We start from the raw sequence: 17,079 nt of genomic DNA, 5'->3' as shown, positions 1-17,079 counted from the left end.
AGAAACTCTCTCTGTCCCTAGACTCTTCCTTCTCCTCACCTCCCAAAGCCAACAGTGATCAAATCTAGACTACTATAATTAAACATGCTATGAATCCATCCCCTCCTCTCCATTCCAGCTGCTTGTGTTGCAGACCAGACTCTGATCATCTTATATCTTTTCTCAGAAGAAATGGGATAATTTCTTGCCTTTTACTCTACAACTATATTTGAAGAGGTACAAATAGGTATAAAGTAAAAAGGGTCCCTATTATGAGTTCCCTTCCTCTGAAGCAATCACAATTACTAGTTTCTAATGATTTCCTGCACATAATAATAATGCATTCAGAGTAGTTATTATGTCAGGCCCTGTTCAAGCATTTTAAAAAACATTTATTTTTCATATCAACCCTATGACATTAGTACTACTGTTAAATCCTCTTTACAGATAAGGAAACTGAGGCATAAAAGCAGTTAAAGGACAGCTCAAATCACACAACTAGTGAGTGGTATGGCCAAGATGTAACAGCAGGAAGTCTGAGTGCAGACCACACAGTCTTAAGCACTAAGTTACAATCGATAGTTTGTGTACACACAAATGTGTATGTATAAATACTCATTTTTGAAAAGGACATATGTAGGGGCGTCTGGGTGGCTCAGTCGGTTGAGCCACCAGCTCTTGGTTTCTGCTCAGGTCATGATATGGGGGTCGTGGGATCAAGCCTCACATCAGGCTCTGCACTCGGCTCAGGGTCTGCTTGGGATTCTCTCCCTCCCCCTCTGCCCTCCCCTTCCCCCACTTGCACTCTCTCTCTCTCTCTCTAAAATAAATAAATAAAATCTTTAAAAAAAAGCACAAATGTACTACTGGGTATTTACCACAAAGATACAAATGTAGGGATCTGAAGGGGTACATGCATCCCGATGTTTATAGCAGCAATGTCCACAAGAGCCAAACTGTGGAAAGAGCCAAGATGTCCATCGACAGATGAATGGATAAAGAAGAGGTGGTATGTATACACAATGGAATATTATGCAGCCATCAGAAGGAATGAGATCTTGCCATTTGCAACGACGTGGATGGAATTTGAGGGTGTTATGCTGAGTGAAATAAGTCAATCAGAGAAAGACATGTATCATATGACCTCACTGATATGAGGAATTCTTAATCTCAGGAAACAAACTGAGGGTTGCTGGAGTGGTGGGGGGGTGGGAGGGATGGGGTGGCTGGGTGATAGACATTGGGTAGGGTATGTGCTATGGTGAGTGCTGTGAATTGTGCAAGACTATTGAATCACAGATCTGTACTTCTGAAACAAATAATGCAATATATGTTAAGAAAAAAAAAAGAAGAAGAAGATAGCAGGAGGGGAAGAATGAAGGGGAGTAAGTTAGAGGGGGGACAAACCATGAGAGACGATGGACTCTGAAAAACGAACTGAGGGTTCTAGAGGGGAGGAGCGTGGGGGGATGGGTTAGCCCGGTGATGGGTATTAAAGAGGGCACGTTCTGCGTGGAGCACTGGGTGTTATGCACAAACCATGAATCATGGAACACTACATCAAAAGCTAATGATGTAATATATGGTGATTAACATAACAATACAAAAATTTAAAAAAAGCACAAATGTAGAATGCCAGGTTGTATACTGTCCCACAGCTTAATTTTTCCCTAATAATATCCTTTAAGATATATTTTTCCTAATAATGTATCTCAAAAGTTTCCAATTCATATAGAGCTGCCTCATTTTAAAAAAGTTTCATAACATTCCATTTTATGGACACATCACAATTTATTTAGACAGCTTAACTTTTAACTAAGAAATCTGAACATTTACATGGCATTTGATAGGCCCTGCAAATTGTTTTCCATAGAACTTGTATCAATCTCCATCAACACCAGCAGCCTAAGAGAGTGCCTGGTTCTCACAATGATGAACACAGCACTGTTTTTTCTTTTTGAGAATCTCATAACTACTGCCTCCTCAGTAATTGTGACATAATTCTAATTGTTTAGGCATCTCTATTACTGTGTGCTCAGTGATGGCAGGGACTACTATCTTTTTCATTACTCTAGCCTCAGTATTGAGTACAGGACTGGCACACCATGATCATTCAATCAATACCTCTTGACTGAGTTGTTCTGACTGGGTCAAAAGACATCAAGCCCATCCACTCTGAGAGTTGACTTCATAGTGAAATATTTCCTTTGAACCCTTTATACCTTTCTCTTCTGGGGGGAATTACAGAATGCAAGGATTATTAATCTATTTCATCACTAATTCTGGGAAAACAATTAGTATAGCTTAGTACATTACAATTTTTTTTTAAACAAAGCCAAGAGATTTTGCCTGAAAGGTGAAATTCTGCTTATTGCTATTTTCTTATAGTTGTGACTTAGATTTTTTTTAGCCCAGGAAAGATATTATAGACATCTTTATAGGTTAGTCATATAAAACCTACCTCATTCTTTCAAAGCTGTATATTATGCTTCCCTGTATATATCAAAATTTATCTACTTCCAAATTGATAGTTATTTAATTTTTTAAAAAAGTTACTATTAACACTGCTACAGTCAGTATCTGTGTGGGGGGGGTCTGTGTGTTTATGCATAGGTACAGGTGTTTCTAAATGTGATTATATCATAAAGGAAGAGTTGCTGGGTCAAAAGATTACACATTTAAACATTTTAACAGGTACTATATTCTCCAAAAAGACTATATAGTAACTTACATTCCTGTTAACAGCTTAATGGCGAAAAGATAGTTTTAATTAGTTTCCCTGATCACTGGTGAGGTTGAACATTTTTAAATGTTTAATGAACATTTATATTTTTTCTTTTGTGAATTTTGTCTGTTGGTATCCTTTCCCTATTTTCTTTGTTTTTTTATATATTTTTAAATTTATTGGTAGTTCTATGTATATTATTTATAATAACTTATTTTTGTTTCTGTTATAAATATAAGTGATATGCACTTACATTCATTATATCATCTAATCCTACAAAAACAAAAGCCTGATGGTAGGTATTACTTCTACAGCTAAGAAAACTGAAGATCAAAATGGTAAAGTAGTTTAACCGGATTACATACGTACTAGTAGAGCAGGAATTTGAGCCTATCTCTGTGTGATTCAAAAGCTTGTCTCCCAGTAGAAGGGGGCATGAAGAAGGTGCTCTTTTAATATTGGGACAGCTGGGTGGCTTAGCCAGCTAATATTGGGACACCTGGATGGCTTAGCCAGTTGATCTGCCTTCGGCTCAGGTCATGATCCCAGGGTCTTGGGATCGAGTTCTGCATCGGGCTCCCTGCTCAGCGGGGAGCCTGCTTTTCCCTCTGCCTGCCGCTCCCCCTGCTTGTGCTCTCTCTCTGACAAATAAATAAATAAAATCCTTTTTTAAAAAAAGGGATTCTTTTAATATTAAAATATTAAATAATATATATGCAAAATTTCATATACATATGCAAATGTGTGTTTGTATACAATGTGCAGTAAATGTTCACTTATTTGGATTTACATTCTAATTATTATTTTAAGCCTATAACTTGAGGCAATTTGGGTACAAAAACAAAACTTTATACAAATCTAATGGATACACATTAGCGCCTTAGGGTCAATAGTATATATTATTTTCAAAACAAAACTTACCAAAGAGGATAATGCTTATCTTCACTTTTGCCAAATACAACTTCACGAAGATGTTCATAAGTGACCATGCGGCCTCCGGAGTACACTGTGTAGAATGGATCATTTAAAAGGTGAATTCAGCTAGACGTTTAATAAAACAAGAGGGCATTTTGACCTGGCCAGTTGATCTCTCTAGCTGGGTTGTTCTCTCATGCACATGTGGTCTTTTCTTGATGTTTCTGTAAAGGTGGCATGCTTCCTTAAGCCTCAGGCCTTCTCACATGCTGTCTGATTTTTCTTGAATGGATTCTTCCTTCTCTGCTTTGCTAACTCCTCCTAGTCCTCCAAGACTCAATTCAAAGAACTTGTTTTCTAAAGAGTGCTCCCTGACCTCCAGTGTTCTAAACTGCCACTGCACCTGCCAAGCTTCTCCTCTGTTCCCCAGAACAACCCAGGCATACATTGAATATGACATTTGTCACATTAACTGGAGATTAATTGGATTTTGTTGCTCATCTTTCCATCAGACCATGAGCTTTTCAGGGCAGGCTTTTTGTGTTTTCATTACTCTATGTGCCCTAATAACAGAGCTTGGTACACAGCAGGCATTTTCATTTAATAAACATGCATAACTTCACTGGATAATTCATTATATTGGGGTAGCTTTTTCAGTCAGCTGTCAAAAGTATGAAATGAATCTTAACTGTAAAGCCGTATATGATGGTCAACAAAATACAAATGAAAAGGAGTGAAACTCAAAGCAAGAATGGGAAGCAAAGGAGAAAAAATAAAAAAAAAAAAGACTGGGAAATAAAAATCAATAAAATCAGTACATGGTAGTCATAGAGAGCACTTTTCTTGATATTTCAGGAAGTCTGATAAAATATTTTAACATATTCACAAATACACAAAGCACTAAAACAACAATAGTCTCTATACACACTCTTACTCATCTGAAGAACTGAAGCTTTAAAAATCATAAGCTGGTAAGTGTTAGTATTGGACCCTTTTCTGGTCAAGGGTCCCTACGTACTTGCAGAAATATTATGAACGTAGAGGAGAAGAATGCTGCACCTGTCCTACCTCCGTTTGAAGCCAAGTTTATGTTCTCCTGTCCACAAGCTGAAAACCCAACAACTATCTTTGTGAGTGCCACTGGAGAAGGAGAGCAGAAAAGTATTCTCACTGGCTGTGGCACAGTTACAACTATTTCCTTTTAAGAGTGACTAAAGGCTCACACAGGTAGGTAGGTAGCCTTGGGAACTGAGGCGAAAATCAGCTGCACTGCAATCACTCAATTGCCAGAATTGGATCAGTCATCTCTGTTCTCTTTCAGAGTTGCCTCGTCTGTAGTGTATGGGACAAAGACTAGTGATATTTGGCATTTTAGTCAAATATATTTTAATTTTCAAAGAACATGACAAATTTAAATTTTGTGTTTTAAAGTTTCTAAAGTAGAGGAAAATATCAATTGCTCATTTTTTTCTTAAAAATCTTCGAACATGTAGAGAAGCAGAGAAAATAACTCCCTCTGTTTCCTTGAGATGTATCAATTGCTAACATTTTTGCCATACTTCATTCATTTTTCTGCTTAATTATTTTGAAGTACATTACAGACATCATGACAGTTCATCCCTAAATGTTTTTATATGCATTTCTAAAAATTTAAGGCAATCATTCCTTAATAATTGGTGCTTAATTTTCTTAAGAGAATATTCACTTATCACTGTAGTAGAAAAAACTACTGGATTTGGGCACAGCTAAACACAAAACCAGAGGACACAAACACAACTCATAACAAACTTACCAGCTGGAATCAAGATAGATACCTATGTGTCTGTAAATGGCAGGTGTCACTCCTTGCCAAAGCTTTAGAAAGCCTTCTTCTTGAATAATCCCTAGGGCTGTGCGTACCATGCCCCTATAGGGAGCAGATTCTCTTGCACTGTCTCCCAACCGAGCAAGGGCAGCTTCTCCTTGCATTTGGAGCCGAGTTTTTATGAGATCGAGGGGAAAGGTTGCTAATAAAAAAACAAAATGAGGGGGAAACCCATAACATTCAGAGAAACAAACAAAAATTCTAAAATTCTAAGTCACAGGACTAATATTTTAGTCACCACAAGATCAGTGGTTCTCAAATTTTAGAATACATCAGAATTAGCTAGAGAAATTGTTAAAAATTATTTCCTAGCCCCATGCTTATGAGTAGGTTGATGGGGGTTTAGAAATCATTTGATTCTTATGCACTCCCAAATTTAAGAATCACTGTCCCAAAGCACCCCCACCCCCAGATCATCAGGGGGAAAAAAAGTGACAAGACTTGGGTTCTTTTTACTCAGAAATTTCAGCCTAAAATCTACATTAGTCCTTAATTTTTGCTTTCCAATGGGAATAATTTCAGATTCCATATTCTGTGATTCTGCTTTGACTGCACCCATGATTAAGACCCAATGTGACTTTTAGAACACTATACTATTTCTGATAGGTTCATAATAAGTGCAGGTGAAGCTGCATTCCGTAATTTCATGGGTGATATTCACTGATCTGAAGTTTGAGATATAGAAATTTATACAAGGGCAGATATAGAGTTTATACAAGGGCAGCATGCTCAATATACTTTCAATTAAGGCATATATTGAGTTGTTTTTCCAGTATGGGTTTTATGTGTGGCCTCCTCATGAGGACCAATTGTACCTGAAAAGTTTTTTTCTAATGATTACATTTTGAATTCAAGGTATTGAATTCAAGAATACATTTTACCTTGAAACAGTGAAGCTAACTGGCCCACATTAGGAATATCAAGCTCATAACTTTATACTCATAATGTCCCAAATAACTGAAGTAATCAGATTCAGGTAAGTTCATGAACATTATTGACATTACATGAGTCTTTTCAATGACCACCACCTGACAGAAAATCATAGTTATGCTTTTTCCAAGAGAAATCAGAGTAGGGGGAAGAGAATATTAAATCTTACCACTGGTCTTTGGAAAAAATATCTTGCTGATAGTTCCCCTAAAACAGAAGTAGTTTGCATGTAGAGAATTTAAACAATGCTTTATTAACATACGAACCCTGAAAAAACTATATAGGTTCTTCTATATTAACATGGGTTATGCCTCTCAAAATAATTCTGGTTTCCTTACTGGTTACTTAAATAATGCTTCAGGTTCTGATCCTAAAGTGTTTTGAACTCAAAACCATCCCCTATTTTGATTTCCTAGCTTCCCATCCCCAGCCCCCACACCATTCTCCTCAAACCTTTAACAAAAGGAATGTTTCTTTACCATTGGTCACAGGGGGAAACATCAGGTTAAAAAAAAAAAAAGCTGGAAATATTTAATTCAGCAATCTGATTTTAAATTTTTTTTGAAAAAAGTTGAATTGTATTTCAGTAAAAACAGTGAATAACAGAAATTTTCCCCATCAGCTTTAAGAGAAGAGAAAGAGAAAAAATAGAGGGTCCAAAGGGCAAGAGTAGAAGAGCACGAAGGGCAAAACAAGGTGTGCTGGCTGTGCTGGAAATACAAAGTAAGTTAATTTTAGATGAGGACAAAGTAACATTTCCTTATGATAACACACCAAAGCTGTTGCTTGTTTTGTTTTTCAACAGGCAAGAAAATGAAAGGGTAATCTTAAAATGCACAGGGAAGGCTTCACAGGGAACACACAGGCACTCTGCTCACAAAATCATTGGAAGGAACACCACCTGCTCATGCAAGGGCATCACAATTCTCCCTAGGTGGCCTTGAGTTTTCTCTGACTCGCTTATGCACAGGTAACTGCCGGCCCTCTATGTTCTTATGCTATTTAATGCTTTCATTATAATAAGTAGCACACTGTAACTGTCTGTCACTGCATGTCTCCCCACCCGCCTGTAAGAAAGGTCAGGGCTGAGTCTTTTAAGGACTATCACCACAGTCTAATATTGTAGTAATTACAACAGTGTTGTAATTAATATAGTGCCCCGCCTTGGATTTCACATTTATATATCATCTACTTCTCAGACTCCTTAAAGGTAGACACAGTATAGACGAGTTAAGCTCAAGGAGGACAATAGGCGGATGCTGAGAAGATGCTCAGTGACAGGTTAATAACTTAAGTCCTACGAGCCCACAAAAGATAATGATACGGTGAGGCTATGTAAGAATATAAATCAGAGAGATTATTTCAATAAGGATGAAGAGTGGATTGTGTTTTTAAAAGGTCATCCTCACAGATGGGAAAATGATTCCTATAGAGGAATGACAGCTCTTGAAGCTTCCAAGCATAGACATTCAGACACAATAGCACACCTCTGAGGGAGACGAAATTGGAAGGAAAAGACCTTAGTGACCTCCAGGGCCGCCTCGTCGCAAAGGCAGCCTTGTCCCCGCCCTGCCACAACGGCCAGGCGGGTGGGCAAGAAGAGGGCGCAACCCAGCGGGCCGCACACCCCGGGGGGGCCGAAGCCGCCCGCCGGTGCCCTCACCCCCCACCCCCAGCGCGGCACCTCGACGAGTCGCGGGGGAGGCCCAGGCGGGGGCGGCCGGGTACCTAGCTCGGCCACGGTAGCCGCGCAGCCTGACAGGAGGAACTTGCTCGCTCGGGGCCATCTCTGGGCAAGCGGCAAAAGCCTCTCCTCATCCTCTGGAACCGACATTCAGCCGCAAGACGGGACGACAATATACCCCTTCTGGCCGGCGCCGAGCGCCGCGGCTGGCCTGCCACTCTGCCAGGGCCGCCCGTCCTCAACCGGCGAGTGGCGGAGCGGGGACCATTTCCCTCGCTCGGCTCAGCCAGCCAGCCTCGCGAACCTACAGCTTTCCTCGCAGCCCCCGGCGGGAGAGCTCCACAGAACTGAGAGCTGAACAACGCGAAGCCCACGAGGCTTCTGGGAAATGTAGTCCGCCGGGCTGCGCGCCTCTTGGGCGCCATTCTCTGATTGGCCGTGAGCGAGGCTTACTCGGCGCCGCCGGCCCCGGTCTCCATGGCAACAGAGCAAGTTCTCCCCCCGCCTTCCCCCCCTCGGCACCCGCACCAGTTTGGTCCAGCCCCTGCGTTCGGTCCAGCGTAGCTCGGTCTGGGAAGACTAGTGGAGGTGGGAGGAGGGAGCGATGATGCCGAAGTCATCTAAAAATTGGGGCGGGGAAAGGAGGCTACAGTTAGAAAGGCAAACAAACTGCGGAAGTTGTAGCAGACAAGTTGGGAGGTCCGGTAGGTGCCCCCTCCCAACGGAATGAGCAAGTGCCACGGCGGCAGGACTTTTCCCTTTTCTGATTCTGGAAGGTGCTAGACAAAAACATGGAACTAATTTCCCCAGCAGTGATTATAATCCTAGGTTGCGTTGCTCTTTTATTATTCCTTCAGCGGAAGAATTTGCGTGGACCCCCGTGCATAAGGGGCTGGCTTCCTTGGATTGGAGCTGGATTTGAGTTTGGGAAAGCCCCTCTAGAATTTATAGAGAAAGCAAGAATCAAGGTATGTGGCCTTAGCAGGTGGGGTTTCCGGAGGAGGTAATGTTTTCTTTTTTATTTTCTTTTATTGGATCTCAAATGCGACATTAAAACACAGGCAACATACTTGCTGTCCACAGACGATCATTCCTCAGCTATCAACAGCTAAACCTTATGCAAGTTTTTTTCGAAAGAAATGGATTTTTATTGGTTATTAATAGATTTTTATCAACTTGTAGCTGCCTTTTTGGAAGTAGGTATTAATTTATAAATGCTAGTTACTTCGTCATAGTTTAAAAGTCCTAAAGGTACACATATTAACTAAACACTTGCAATAATTCGGAAAGATAAAAATGAAATACGGTTAATTTAAATTTATGAAAACGTGTAATAAATTAGTATCCTAACTGAATTTAACACCAGGCTGCTGTAAAAATTACTTGCAAACTTAGTCTTCACAAATTTAGCCCGCACTGTATTTTCAGCTGGTGTTATTATTTGATGATGATGAGATCCATTTTCACTGCATACTGAGAAGATTAGTAAGTTGTTGTAGTAGATGTTTTTGTCCTTAAAATAGCTTTCAAATATAGTGTATCTTTCAAAAATAGTATGTAAGTTACTGCCAACTTTTTTCCTTTATTTCAACGAATGCTTCAGTGTACCTTCCCGTGTGTGTTGTGGGGTTGTGCTTTTGGCACTTAACCAATTGTTTCCTCAGAATAAATTCCTGAAAGTGGAATTGCCTAGTCCAATGACATGAACATTTAAATTGTTCATGTTATTGTGTCACTCTTGCAAAAGAATGTAACAATATACACCTTTTCTTGATCTTTGAGTGTAGGGGATTGCCTAGTTCCTCATATTCTGGCCCACGCTAGGTGCCATAATTATTGGGAGTTTGATATAGGAAAAATGTTATATTTTAAAGGAATATTTCTTTGTCTCCCATAGCCTTCCTTAGTCATGATTTTGATAAATTTTAAGGAACGTTATTTACAAGCGTGTCTCAGAAGGTCAAGCAAGGTCAAAAAGATTATTCTGTTTTCTTCTTAAAAGGTTTATAGTTTTCCATTTTACATTTAGGTCTGTGATCCATTTTGAGGGGTTTTTTTTTTTTTGGTTTTGTTTTGGTTTGGGGTTTTTGTATGGTACAAGTAAGGGGTGAGGTTAATTTCTTCCCCATCTTGATGTCCAGTTGTTCCAATATCACATCCTGAAGGACTGTCCTTCCCTCATTGATTGCCTTTGCAGCTTTTCAAAAATTAATTGGCCATATATATGTAGATCTATTTCTAGCCTTTCTATCCTAGTCCATTGATTATATACCCACTCCTTTGTTAATGCTACACTGTCTTAAATACTCTAGTTTTATAGTAAGTCTTTAAATCAGGCAGTAGAAGTTCTCTGTATTTCTCTGTAATTGACTTGCCATTCAAGATTATTTGCATTTTACTATAAGTTTTAGAACTGGCTTGTCAATATCTATCATAAAGATTGCTAGAATTATGATTGTAAGTTTGTTAAATCTATCGAAAAATTGGGGGAGAATTGACTTCATAACAATAGTAAGTCTCCAAATCTATGACTGCGGTGTATCTCTCCATTTATTTAGCTATATAATTTCTTTCAGAAGTGTTCTGCAGTTTTTGTGATGTGGTCTTGCCTGTGGTTGTTAATTATTTTATATTTTGAGGCTATTGTAAATAAGATTGCTTTTGCTTTTCTTTTCCACTTGTATCCTGTTGAAACATAAAAAATACAATCTGTTTTCTGTATATTAACTTTATATCTTGTGACTTTGTGCTAAATTCAGTTGATTACTTCTAGTAGTTACTTCAGAGATGCTTTAGGACTTTTATACATAAAACAATATGTCTTATAAACAGATAAATTTACTTCCTTTTTCTGATCTTGATGCTTTTTATTTCTTTTCTCTGTATTGTAATCAGTAGGATTTCTAGTATATTGTTGAATGGAAGTGGTGAGAGTAGACAAGCTTGTCTTTTTCCTACTATTAGGGGAAATTGTTCGATATTTCACCATTGAGTGTGATATTAACTGTAGATTTTTCAAAGGTGCCTATTTCAGTCCTGACCTTCGGCCCACACATAGAATTCACAGATGCCACCAGAGAAATAAATAGTGACTTATTATCTGTTCATGTCCCTCGTTTCCTAGCTGCCAGTGAAATCCTTATTTCACCTGATTCTACCTCACTGTACACAGAAACAGAAGCATCTGCATTTGTTTTAAAAGTTGCAAAGTATTCCCTGAGTCACAGTTTACCTAAACAGTGACTTAATGATTGACATAGTTTGTTTCCCATATTTTGCGGTTATAAATATTGTAGGAACAAGTGTCATTTCTATGTGTGAAAATGTATCAATAGAATGAATTATCAGATTCAAAGTATAAATGCATTTATAATTTAGAGTGAAATAGGAAATGTTTTGAGTGTGTTGAGCAGAGGAATGATGGGCTCTGATTTAAATCTTAAAGGTTCACTTTGGCTGCTCTGTTAAAAACAGGAATGCAAAAATAAAAGAAAGAAGGTAAGTTGAAGGTTATTGCAATAATCCAAACTTAAGATCATTGTGGTTTTGGAGACTGTGGTTTCAACCATGGTGATGGCAGTGGAAATTTGGGAAGTGGCTGGATATATTTTGAAGGTGGAAGCAGCAGGATTTACTGGCAAGTTGCATGTGGTGTGTAAAAGAATGAAAAGGGCCCAAGATGACTCCAAGAAGTTTGGCTTGAGTAGCTAGAAAATGAGATTGCTGTCAAGTGAAACAGCCACAAATACAAGAACTTACTGGAAGGGAAGAAGTTATCAGAAGTTCAGCTTTAGCTATGTTGGAGTTTGATAAAAAATAAAATAAAATAATTAAAATTTTAAAAATTAAAAAAAAAGATATGGTGAGATATGTTGGAGTTTGGGATGTTGATATCCAAGTGGGAATACTGAGTTAAGCAGCTGGATAAATAAATTTGGAGCTTGCAAAAGATGTCCACTGATACATAGTTTCAGTCTCTCCTACCTATCTTCTAGACCTGTCATTTCCCCTGAAATTCTTTTCACATATTTATTTCTATTTAATGTTTTTTTTCACATTTCTATACTCTCTTTTCCTTAGATTCTTTATTTCCTGTGGGTTATAGTCTCCCTTGTGCTTCTCATCATTGTCATCTCTCTTTCTCTTTTTTAAGATTTTATTTATTCATTTATTTGAGAGAGAGTGAGAGAGCATGCATGAGTGGGGGTGGAGGAGAGTGGAGAAGAAAAGAAAGAATCAGACTCACCACTGAGCATGGAGCCCAAAGCGATGCAGGGCTCCATACAAGGACCCTGAGATCATGACCTGAGCCAAAACCCAATTGGACGCTTAACCAACTGAGCCACCCAGGCACCCCAAGTCATTGTTGTCTTTTATTCAAAAATGTCTTTATTGTTTCTTTCTTTCCTGCATTCCTTTATCTCCTAATTTTCCTCTATTGTCTAGCTGCTTCTTCCATGGCTTCTTATATTTCTTCCTTGCTTATTTCCTTTGCAGTTTCAATTATTACATTCATTTTTCTAATTCCAAAAATAATTTTGCATTACAGGTTTTTTTTTCTTTCTTTTATCCATGGACATCTTTTTGTATTATAGGTTTTAGGTACCCTTGGAGGAATGTTTTTGGTGAGTTACTTCATCTATAAGGAAGTTCTGCTCTCCTTTTTTTTCTTTTTAGAATTTTTCTTATAGTACTGAATTTTTCCATTTTTGTTTAACTGTATTTTAGGGAGTTGAGTTGTCTTGGACCAACTGACAGCAGGAGGTTTTGCTTGGGGGCAGTTGCCTTCCAGGTTTCTTGACTTAAGTCTTTTATCCTCCCTTGCTACAGGGAAAATACAGTGTCTCTATGCACCCATGGCTCTGCTTTTAGGATATAATCTTGCAGATTTGAGCTCTCACTGCCTTTCTTCAATAGCTGCTGCTAGTAAAAGGGGCAACCCGTCTTCCCAGGTGTACTTTTCACTTTTAGAGGATAGTGCTTCCTGGAGCCCACCTTCTGTGTTATCTTTTGCTACCCGCCTCAATATCCATGGCCTGTTTATCTTAGCCCATCTCATAGTGGTTCCAACTCTGTATATTTCCTTCTCATATCTCAGAGTGTATATTTCCGAGCTTTTCCATTGTTGAGCCCCCTGCACATCCCCTTTTTCTTTCCCACCATGCTGTGATAGCTTCTAAGAGCAGAACTGAGGAGTTCTGTTGGAGTTTGGGATGTTGATATCCAAGTGGTATCCAAGTGGATGTTGATATCCCCGAGCACACTGTTGTAGTTAGTAGATTTTCTTCTTATTGTCTAGCTCAATATGTTGCTTGTGCACCTATGTTTCATTCTCCTTGTGGCTCTGTGTGATTTCCAGGAAAGAAGTGGAACAATTCAGAAAGAAGTTGCCATAATGTCACTACCAAAATTGGAAGTCAATCTTCTTAAAAATTAGGTTGTTTTTGTTGTTTTTTTTTTTCAGATAGGTCCATATTCTAAAGTCATGAACATATATGTAATGAAAGGTCTTCCTCTCATCTCTGTCCGCTAGCTGCCTATCTTCTCTTCCAACAAGAATATTTCCATTCTCTTGTATAACTTTCAGAGATATACTGTGAATGAAAAAAAATGAATTAGGAATGTTTGCTTCTGAAAAGTTGGAGTAGTTGTACTTTCCCCTATCTCTCCCACTAAGTGCAGCTAAATCATAATTGAACATTATACATAAAACAAACATAAGAAGATTCTCAAAGGTGGGGAGGGCAAGGCAGGCAGCTAGGGACCACAGGATCTGATGAACAATATGGCACTGAGTTTCCTTGATTTTTTTTCTGCTTCACATATCTAGATTGGACTTTAGAAAAGCCAGCAACCTGGAGATGCCTGTGGGCACAGATAAAAAAATAAGCCTCAAGACAAGCCTAATCTCTCTAGGTAAAGGACCAGGAAAGGAGCAGCTTAGCAAGACAGAAAACTTTTAGACTGCAACTGCTCTGGGCAAACACCACAGGAAAAAATTATGGCATCACCTCAGTCAGCAAGTGCCAAGTGAAAAAGGCTATCCCTAAATCCTGGCCAGGCTGTAATGAAGTAACCCTCCACCTCCTAGCAGGAATGGTGTCAAAGGAGGTGTAGAGGAGGGTCATGATTTTCCATACTGTTCAGCAATAATGAGGCCATCTCCACTGCAGTGTTAATGGAGACCGCTCCAAGAGCACAGGCCATACCACCAATGAGCAATAACAAGGATTCCCCTCCTACTCACTGGACTGGTGACCCATGAGCCTTAGCAGATGGGTCAGGAATTTCACTACCACTTAGCAAGAAAGAGCCTACTCCTCAAACACCTTCTCACCTCCAGGCCAGTGGAGGTCATATGGGAGCAATACTGAGGAATCCCTTCTTATCCCAGCCAGAGTGATACAAGAAGAACCTAGTAGGGAGACTTGCTTTCACCCTCAACCAGCAGGAACAAGGAGTCCTCTCCCCATGCTGAGTGATAAACCTAAATTTCCATCCCCCTATGTGGCAGTAATGAGGTGGCATTCCCCTTCTCACACCAGAATAATGCCAAAAGAAGCCTGGAAAAAAGATGAGTTAAATGAAATGCAGTGTCATAACATAATATCCAAAATATCCAGATTTTAGTAGAAAATCACTCCTCATACCAAAAACCAGGAAGATTTTAACTTGAATAAGAAGAAACAAATCGACAGATGACAGAGATATTAGAATTATCTGACAAGGATCTTAAGGCAGCCATAATAAAAATGCTTCAACAAGCAATTGTAAGCATGCTTTAAACAAATGAAAAAAATAGAAAGAAGCAGAAAGTCTGTAAAGAAATAGTACATACAAAGAAGAAACATACGGAAATTTTAGAACTGAAAAATGCAATAACTAAAAAAGAAAAAAAAACCCTCAGTGCATGGGTACAACAGCGCAATGGAGAGGAGTGAACAGAATCAGGGAACTTCAACATAGGTCAATAAAAATTGCCAAATATGAAAAACAAAGAGAAAATAGACTGAAAAAAAATGAGTGGAACTTCAGGGACTGTAAAAGACCTAACATGTCATCAGAGTCCTAAAAACAGAAAAGAAAGAGGGTGAGTCTGAAAAAGTATTTGTAGACAGTAGGGCTGAAAATTTCCCAAATGTGGCAACAGACATGAACCTACAGATTCAAACAGCTAAGCTAATCCCAAACAGGATAAACCCAAGGAAGTCCACAGCAAGACAAATGACAGACAAACTTCTGAAAACTAAAGACAAATATAATTCTTAAAAGCAGCAAAAGACAAATGGAACTTTATCATAGTGGGGAATGAAACTGGAATGAAAGCAGATTCTTCATCAGAAACTATGGAGACCAGGAGAAATGGCATACCAATTTTCAAGTGCTCAAGGAAAAGAACTGTCAACCTAGAATCCTATCTCCAGCAAAAATATCCCTTAGGAATTGAGGAGTCAAGACATTCTCAGTTGAAGGAAAACTAAGAGAATTTTCTTCTAGAAGACCTATTATCCTAAACAAATGACTAGAAGTAGTTCTCTAAACTGAAAGGGACCAATGAAAGAAGAAATCTGGGACATCAGGAAGGACACAGTAAACAGAAGATATGGAAATGCAATAGACTTTTTTTCTCCTTTTGTGATTTCTAAATTATGTTTGGTGGCTGAAGCGAAAATTATAACACTGCTTGATATTGTCCTAGATGTATGTATTACATCACAAGTGGGAGAGGATAATGCGATATAAAGGGAGATTCACTTGAAATGGTAAAATGGCCACACTATGCAGACCTTGTGGAAGACAGTACAGAGGCTCCTCAAAAAGTTAAAAATAGAACTACCCTACTATCCACTGATTGCACTACTGGCTATTTACCCCCAAAATACAAAAACTAATTCAAAGGGATACATGCACCCCAATGTTTATTGCAATATATTTACAATAGCCAAGTTATAGGAGCAGCCCAAGTGTCCATTCTCAAATGAATGGGTAAAGAACATATGGTATATATATATATATATATACATATATATATATATACACACACACACACACATATATATATATATATGGAAATTATTCAACCATAAAAAAGGAATGAAATCTTGCCATTTGCAGCAACATGGATGGAGCTAAAGAGTATAATGCTAGGCAAAATAAGTCAGTCAGAGCAAGACAAATAACATATTATTTCATTCAAATGTGGAATTTAAGAAACAAAACAAACAAAGGGGAAAAAAAGGAGAGATAGAAACAAACCAAGGAATAGAGTCTTAAGTATTGAGGACAAACTGATGGTTACCAGAGGGGAGGTGGGTTGGGGAAGGGTGAAATAAGTGGATTAAAGAGTCACTTATGAGCACTAAGTAATGTATAGAAATGTTGAATCACTACATTGTACACTTGAAACTAATATAACATTATGTATGTTAACCATGCTGGAATTAAAATGAAAAACTTCAAAAAGTGGCTGTATCAATTAACTATGATAAGTTATGTATATATACTGTAATAGCAGGAGTAATCACTAAAAAATTCTACACAAAAAGGTCCACTTAAAAATACTACAGATAAGTCAATGGAATTCTAAACAATGTTCAACTAACACACAGGAAAGCAGATAAAACAGAAAAACAAAAACCAGGGAGAACAGAAAAATACAAATAAAATAACAGAGACTTAAACCCTAATATATCAATAATTTAAGCTATGAATGATATAAATATAATTATTAAAGATAGATATTTGCAAAATGGATTAAAAATGGTGCAACTATATGATGTATAATAGAAACTCACTTCAGGGCTCCTGGGTGGCTCAGTTGGTTAAGCAACTGCCTTCGGCTCAGGTCATGATCCTGGAGTCCCGGGATCGAGTCCTGCATCGGGCTCCCTGCTCAGCAGGGAGTCTGCTTCTCCCTCTGACCTTCTTCCCTCTCATGCTCTCTCTCTACCATTCTCTCTCTCTCAATAAATGAATAAAAAT

At 38.5% G+C, this 17,079-nt stretch overlaps 3 protein-coding genes across 14 annotated transcripts in view; 2 read left to right on the top strand and 1 right to left on the bottom strand.

The window, feature by feature from the left end:
• Positions 1-8,504, bottom strand: part of SLC25A27 (solute carrier family 25 member 27) — a 31,712-nt gene extending 23,208 nt beyond the window's left edge. For 6 of the 7 annotated variants that reach the window (XR_012381924.1, XM_025890735.2, XM_025890734.2 and 3 more), the window contains exons 1-3: positions 8,142-8,504; positions 5,434-5,625; positions 3,626-3,710 (exon numbers count right to left, since the gene is read on the bottom strand). Coding sequence is in view for 6 of the 7 variants with exons in the window: in XM_025890735.2 (XP_025746520.1) it covers positions 3,626-3,710; positions 5,434-5,625; positions 8,142-8,247 (383 nt within the window). In the remaining variant the exon portion in view is untranslated. Of the gene's footprint in view, positions 1-3,625; positions 3,711-5,433; positions 5,626-6,582; positions 6,621-8,141 lie in introns of all 7 variants that reach the window. The other variant, XM_073905042.1, reaches the window with a different exon arrangement.
• A 200-nt stretch (positions 8,505-8,704) lies between these two features.
• The window catches only part of CYP39A1 (cytochrome P450 family 39 subfamily A member 1), an 88,083-nt gene continuing 79,708 nt past the window's right edge, over positions 8,705-17,079 (top strand). For 3 of the 6 annotated variants that reach the window (XM_073905037.1, XM_073905039.1, XM_073905038.1), the window contains exon 1: positions 8,705-9,065. In XM_073905037.1, coding sequence (XP_073761138.1) covers positions 8,889-9,065 — 177 coding nt within the window. In that variant the 5' untranslated portion in view covers positions 8,705-8,888. Of the gene's footprint in view, positions 9,066-11,542; positions 11,596-17,079 lie in introns of all 6 variants that reach the window. The other 3 variants (XM_025890785.2, XM_025890781.2, XM_073905040.1) reach the window with 3 other exon arrangements.
• The window catches only part of RCAN2 (regulator of calcineurin 2), a 413,249-nt gene continuing 405,123 nt past the window's right edge, over positions 8,954-17,079 (top strand). The window contains exon 1 of the mRNA XM_073905045.1: positions 8,954-9,065. The gene's annotated coding sequence lies outside the window, so the exon portion shown is untranslated. The remainder of the gene's footprint in view (positions 9,066-17,079) is intronic.

Source organism: Callorhinus ursinus, unplaced genomic scaffold (genome assembly GCF_003265705.2).
Source record: "Callorhinus ursinus isolate GAN/ISIS: 27379988/994484 unplaced genomic scaffold, GSC_fseal_2.0 scaffold22, whole genome shotgun sequence".
Lineage (NCBI taxonomy): Eukaryota > Metazoa > Chordata > Mammalia > Carnivora > Otariidae > Callorhinus > Callorhinus ursinus.
Note: the sequence above shows the minus strand (reverse complement) of the source record. Positions and strands in the feature narration are given on the sequence as shown.